Source organism: Myotis daubentonii, chromosome 13, assembly GCF_963259705.1.
Source record: "Myotis daubentonii chromosome 13, mMyoDau2.1, whole genome shotgun sequence".
In the NCBI taxonomy this organism is placed as follows: domain Eukaryota; kingdom Metazoa; phylum Chordata; class Mammalia; order Chiroptera; family Vespertilionidae; genus Myotis; species Myotis daubentonii.
In genome coordinates, this window is record NC_081852.1 from 19,955,601 (window position 1) to 19,962,163 (window position 6,563).

The 6,563-nt window shown below is 49.2% G+C and overlaps 2 protein-coding genes across 2 annotated transcripts in view; both read left to right on the top strand.

Annotated features, from left to right (window-relative positions):
* CFAP70 (cilia and flagella associated protein 70) overlaps nucleotides 1-2,061 on the top strand; it is a 110,113-nt gene extending 108,052 nt beyond the window's left edge. The window contains 1 exon segment of the mRNA XM_059662396.1: nucleotides 1,739-2,061. Within this exon segment, the coding sequence (XP_059518379.1) occupies nucleotides 1,739-1,819 (81 nt within the window). The 3' untranslated portion in view covers nucleotides 1,820-2,061.
* Nucleotides 2,062-2,933: 872 nt separating this feature from the next.
* Nucleotides 2,934-4,636, top strand: MRPS16 (mitochondrial ribosomal protein S16). Its single transcript, XM_059662397.1, has 3 exons — nucleotides 2,934-3,088; nucleotides 3,700-3,960; nucleotides 4,398-4,636. Exons 1-3 carry the CDS (start codon nucleotides 3,076-3,078, stop codon nucleotides 4,529-4,531), a joined length of 408 nt encoding a protein of 135 aa, XP_059518380.1. The 5' UTR covers nucleotides 2,934-3,075; the 3' UTR covers nucleotides 4,532-4,636.
* Nucleotides 4,637-6,563: the final 1,927 nt, after the last annotated feature.

The following is a 6,563-nucleotide window of genomic DNA, read 5'->3' on the forward strand; positions in this document are numbered from 1 at the left end:
TGTTTCTCTCTCATCGATGTTTCTAACTCTCTATCCCTCTCCCTTCCTCTCTGTAAAAAATCAATAAAATACATTAAAAAGAAAAAGAATTTATGGACTGCAGAAAAAACACACTTAGAATAGTGAAACAAAGAAGGGCATAGAAGAAGCAACCAGAGGGCCTATGCTGGGCTGCCTGGGCTCACTGGGAAGTCAGAGAAAAGGGGGCCTTGGAGACAGGTTCAGGGAGTTAGCCCAGGACAGCCTGCTGCTGCTCATTGCTCCCCTGGTTGCAAGTCTCCCCTGGTCCCTTGAAGTTTAGGAGATACATGCCTATGGGGGAAGGAGGGGAGGAAGGGGATGGTATGGGCATGCTCCCTGGAGGGAGAGTGCCCCATGGGGGATCTTTTTTTTATTTCTTTAGAGAATATGGGTTAATGGAAAGACAGTTGGCCAGGGATTCAGTAGACCTGAATTATGGTTCTAGTTTTGCCATTAACATACTGTGTTAACCTCTCTGGGCCTCATTTCCTCATGTGTAAAATGAAGGTATTGGTTTAGCTAGGGGTCAACAAATTTTCCCTGTAAATGGCAAAATAGGAAATATTTTAAGCTTTGTGGGTCAAACAGTCTCTATTGAAACTAGTACACTCTGACTTGTAGTGAAAAAGCAGCCATAAAGAATTCATAAACAAATGAACATGGGTGTGTTTCAAATAAAACTTTAAAAAATTGTATTGATTTCAGAGAGGAAGGGAGAGGGAGAAAGGGATAGAAACATCAATGATGAGAGAGAATCACTGACCAGCTGCCTCCTGCACGCCCCCTACTGGGGATTGAGCCCACAACCTGGGCATGTGCCCTTGACCGGAATCCAACCCTTCAGTCCGCAGGCTGACACCGTCTCCACTGAACCAAACCGGCTAGGGCTCAAATAAAACTTTATTTACAAAAACAGGAAGAGTGCTAGATTTGGCTCATGAGCAGTGGTCTGCCAACTCCCATCACTTATGAATTATAAGCCACTTGAAAGACTTAAACAAATTAGGAGTTTTATTTTTCTCATCTAATGTAGAGTTCAGAACTGGTATCACAGCTCCACAGCTACCATCAGAGACCCACCCTCTTTCTACCTTTCTGCTCCAGCAACCATAGCATACAGTTCCCATCCCTCAGAGTGGAAAAACAGCCAATATAGCTCCAGCCACTATATCCATGTTTCAGGCACAATAAAAAACGAAATGGAAGGAAAGGACAAAGGTGTCATGCTAGTTATTTCACCTCCTTTTAATGAGCAATGATTTCAACTTGCATTTCAGTGGCCAATTTGATCATAAACACTTCCCTTGCAAGGGAAGCAGGAAATGTAGCTTTTTAGCTGGCTGCATTGCTACCCTGAAAAGTAATGAAGACTTTTTTAGTAAAGAAAGGAGATAGTGGGTAGGCAACTAGATGTCTCTACTACACATCTAGATTCTAAAATTAAATTCAGATCTATGTCTTTGATTCCTTTCTGTCACTTGCCAAATAGGAATAGTATATATTAGTCAAGGTGTATTGGGTGATGTGAACCTTTTCAAAATAAACTTTATTAAAGTTCTTTTACAAAGAATGCTCATACCACTTGATGGTATCCCTCTCTCTTCCTCTCTGTAAAAAACCCAATATATTAAAAAAAGAGAGAGAGAGAAAAGAAATTAGGGGTCTCCACATAGGTATATCAGATATGACATGTGTCCCCTTCCTTCCTCCATTACAGCTAAAATTGAAAGATGAGAGACTGATTGCAGAGATCCACATGTTACAGGAGACTGTTGGCTTTGGAAATCCATCTTTCTGACTCCTTCCAGCTGAAGAATTTTCTGTATGGGACTGTGAGCTTTTTCCTTCCCAGAGAAATTAAATTCTGGATGCTTTACTGTATGAGACCTGGGAATAAAGACAAGAGAATCTTTGCCACAAACAGAAACCCATTCATTTATTTCCACTGCTATCTTACAGGGTTATCAAATGCTACTGGTTGGTCTTACTTGTTGACAGTCAACTGGATGACAATAAAAAATGAAAATGAGAGATTCAAAATTCATCAGTGTGATTCTGGATTTAAGGCATACTGGAGTATATATAAGAATATAATTATATGTAATTAAGGCATAATGGGTTCATTATGAGGGTTTCTGATGAAAGCTAATCAGGATAACTCTTGTAGGAAGTCAACTGCTAAGGCCCCTGGCCAGGTGTACCTAATGGAACTTGGGAATGAAGGCACCCGTTTCTAAGGTGGAACTAAAGGGAGAAAGCTAATCGGGTCGCTGTATTAGGGCAAGATTATTAGTTGTGGGCAGGGCCTTTGGATCCAACGGTGAACAGAGACTCTAAATAGGGAGGTCTTTGCTGAAGGCGGAGGTACTCACTCCCTCTAACCACCTTCTCACAGATGCAAACCTCGCAAAGGAGGTAATTCTTCTCGGGCTAAAGAGGACCAAGGAAGCACACTGCACCCCTGTTCTGGACCACTCACTGCACAGCAAAACCAGGAAAAAGGCCCCCCTCCTTTATTTTTTGGAGAAGGTTCAGAGACTAGGAGGGAAGGTGAGAGGCATTCAGTAAACACAGAAGGGTAAACTGTGCGCTCATGCAGAGTCCTTTTCTAGTCCGGTGTCACCCACCGTGCCCCACCGGGCTGGGACTGCAGCGCCCTTTCATCTCCGCGTTTCCGGGCTGCGCCCGGGCGCGAGCAGGTGCCCCCGGAACGCCGGCTGCAGGAGGGACTGGCGGGCCCTGCGGCGCCTGCCCCGGCCGCTCCCGGCTCCTCCGCGCCTCCTCGCCCCCCCGCCCCCCGAGGCCTCGCGCAGCACGGCCATCCCTGCAGCCGGTGGAGTGAGGACGCGGAGTCCACCGTGTTGCATCACGGGAACCGTGGGGGCGGAAAGGGCTGGGCGAGTGGACCGTTCACTTCCGCCGCCGAGACGCACGGGCTTCGCTCGGGGCGCCGGGAGCCCGCGGTTTCGCAGCCTGGGCCCTGCCTGTCCGTCCTCCGCCCCGCCAGAGGCGGTAGCGGGGTCGTAGCGGGCGGCGGGACGCTCGGGCCGCACCATGGTCCAACTCAGTGAGTGGCGGCCCCGGGAGGCCTGCTGGCGGGCGCGGGCGCCGCGGGGCGGGGCGGGCCGGACCCGGTGCAGCGGGCCGTCCGAGGGGAGCTGGAGGCCGTCCGAGCCGGGAATAGCCTCAGGGTCTTGCGTTGGGTTTCCCCCCCCACCCCCACCCCGCCCGATTTTCTCCTTGAATCCCCCTGGCACCGTGTGACAGAGTATTATCTTATACAGTGGGGCCTTGACTTACGAGTGTCCCGACTAACGAGCTTTTTGTGATACCAGCTGTCTCTCGGCGGATTTTTGCATTGAGTTGATAGAGTAATTTGAGTTAGCGAGCTCCTTAACGAGCTCGGTCTCGGAAGGAATTAAACTCGTAAGTCAAGGCCCCACTGTATATAGATGAGGCAGCTGCGGAGCCAGTGGGTGGCGGGCAGCCCCGCGCTGGGCGGGGGCGGGGGAGGACGTTGTCTCTGGCCGGAGTGCCTGGGAAGGTTTCACAAAGAAGCTGTTTTCTAAGCCAGGCGGCCCGAGTTGAGTAGGAGGAAGGGCTTTCACTGGAGGAAGAGGATTGTCTCCTGTACCTGGCTTTGCCCATTTTGTGCCGTGACCACTTGCTTCTCCACAGCTGCTCTCCTCCGCAAGGCCTACCGTGGAGGCCGCCTGACCATCCGTCTCGCCCTGGGCGGCTGTACCAACCGGCCTTTCTACCGCATCGTGGCCGCTCACAACAAGTTCCCCAGGGATGGCCGCTTCGTGGAGCAGCTGGGCTCCTACGACCCGCTGCCCAACACCCACGGAGAGAAGCTCGTGGCGCTCAACCTGGAGCGGATCCGGCACTGGCTCGGCTGCGGCGCCCACCTCTCCCAACCCGTGGAGAAGCTTCTGGGTAACGTGGCCCCAGCCCCACCGGGAGATTTCCCACCGAAGTCGATTACAGGGGGGTGAGAGCTCAGAATGATCCCCATTACCCTTGGGCTGCTCGGGGCTGGAGTGAGAGGTGAGGGGCTTGTGATCGCATTGCCGTTTTGAATCTGGTGACTTCCGTGGGACTCCTGTATGAGGCCGAGATTTTATTCTCAAAGTGGGAACTGTGTGTCGTGAAGGGCTGTCGGCTCATCTTTCCCAGGTAAGGACAATAGCGTGAGGAAGGAGATAACACCGATTGTCTCCTGGCAGTCAGGAGCAGGTGGAAGAAGGGAGGAGCATGTTTGAAATCCGTGCTCTAGGTCAGGTCGCTGTTAGACCGAGGTCCTGTGAGGCTGCATGGCCCGGGAACATGGGCTCGGCCTGTGTGGTCATGAATGCAAACCCTGTTGTTTTTAGGCCTTGCTGGCTTTTTCCCTCTGCATCCCATGATAATCACAAGTGCCGAGAGGCTTCGGCGGAAACGGGCGCGTGAAATCCTCTTAGCATCTCAGAAAACAGAGACAGAGGCTACGGAAACAGAAGCAAGCTGACGTCAGTGAGCACAGCAGCAAGAACAAGGTCAAAGTCCTCTTCAGACGCTTGTGCAGAGTTCTCTTACTAGATTTGGAGGTCAATAAATGGCGTTTTCCATGTCATCCATGTTCTGGCCTGGCCTGAGCGGTCCGGGAGAGGTTTGTTCTTGTGTGACACGGGGCTCCGAATTCACTTTCTCAGCCTTCGCCGGGGGGAACACAGTGGCTGTGGAGTGGGTTGGGCTTTTGGGTCGGGCAGCTTTACAGTCTGCTGCCTTCCAAAACTTCCGTTTCAAAGTCCCCAACCAGCGTGTCCATGGCCCCAGTTTAATCTTGGCAGAGCTAAGATTTAGACTGCAGTCTGCCTGCCTGGGGAGCCCTTTCCAGTACATATTGTTTGTAGTGGGATGGGGTGGGGGAATAAGCAAGGATGAGGGACTTTTCAAATGTCTACTTAAAAAGTCAGTGATAGAATCAGGCTTAGGGATCATGTGCCAAACCCCCCCCCCCCCCCCCCAAAATATTACTTTATCTGCTCCACCCTAATTAACCGCGGGATTCTTCGTCCACAAGCATGGATTAGATGGTTTTAGTGCACATGCTAGGTAATGAAGATTTCAAATTCTGGCACAAGGCTAGGATGTGGGAGATTTATAGAGGACATACTTAAGCCCTAAGAATATACCAACTAATATTATCCTCTGGATTTTATATTCTGAGAACAACTAACAGCCACCTCAAATTGTGGGGTCATGTCTCCCCAGGATTGTTACTGGTTGGCCTCCACTTGCTTTGAGGAGGATATGTGGAAGGCAGGGCAAACAGAAAGGAATTGACTGTCCCTGGGTTTGATTTTGGACATGGGAAAGAAATGATTTGAAAATGATAGGAACTCTGGAAGTTTAAAAGATACCCTGGAGAGTTTGGTGGGAGAAGCTTTAATTGATAGTGCAGGAGAGAATGTGATTTTGAAAAGTATTGATCAGTGGGGGGAACTACTGTGAAATGGGTTAAGGTATTTATTTTTACTAGTAGCTACTGAGTTTGTCACCTCATGTGTCCACTTTGTGCCCTTGTCTGTCCTTTGTCTAAGATCTATACCCATATTTCCTGTGGGAGCGTATCTGCTCCCTGATTTCCAGTTTTCTCTAGCCCTAGACTTGCTTTGGATCTCCAGGCCCCTATTTCTCACCATGTCTGGATGATTGCCTTAGCCTATCTTGATACCACCTTCAAATCTAAAATACTCAAAATCCACCTGTGCACTTTATTTATTTTTTTAAATATATTCTGTTGACTTTTTACAGAGAGAAAGGGAGAGGGATAAAGAGTTAGAAACATCAATGACATCGATCAGCTGCCTCCTGCACATTCCCCACTGGGTATGTGCCCGCAACCAAGGTACATGCCCTTGACCGGAATCAAACCTGGTACCCTTCAGTCCGCAGGCTGACGCTCTATCCACTGAGCCAAACCAGTCAGGGCTCTTCTCTGCACTTTAGAAAGCATTAAAAAACAAAAAAACCACCTTTGCTTCAGCAACTTGTATTTTTATTATGATGAGGGTTTGGGTCATGTTACCTCCACCAAAGTGGAAGGTGATTGAGGAGCTGGAGGGTGAGTGGGAATGATCCTGTAAGTGCTGTCAGATAAAGAATTTTTTAAAGAGGTCTTTTGTGCCTTTTGTTTAATGTAGACTTTTTCTTGCAGGCCTCTAGGGAAGTACCTACCCTGTAGGCTGCACAATTATTTGGGCCTTAGAGCTCTATGTACTGTCAGTACCGTCTTTGAAAAAATTTTTGTTCTTTGAAAAAATACATGTATATGAACCATGTGAAATTGCCAAATGCTGATGCTGTGCTGTTATTTTGCTAAAAAACAAACAGCGCATAGGTTCAACCTAATATGGACTTTCACGTATTGAAAAAGATTCCTCGCCCTGACCGGTTTGGCACAGCCTCGGCCTGCGGACTGAAGGGTCCCAGGTTGGATTCCGGTCGGGGGCATGTGCCTGGGTTGCGGGCACATCCCCAGTAGGAGGTGTGCAGGA

Excerpts from the sequence above, each read along its gene's own strand:
- MRPS16 (XM_059662397.1), top strand. Across the intron at positions 3,961-4,397 it reads ACCCGTGGAGAAGCTTCTGG|GCCTTGCTGGCTTTTTCCCT; the intron begins GTAACGTGGCCC and ends TGTTGTTTTTAG.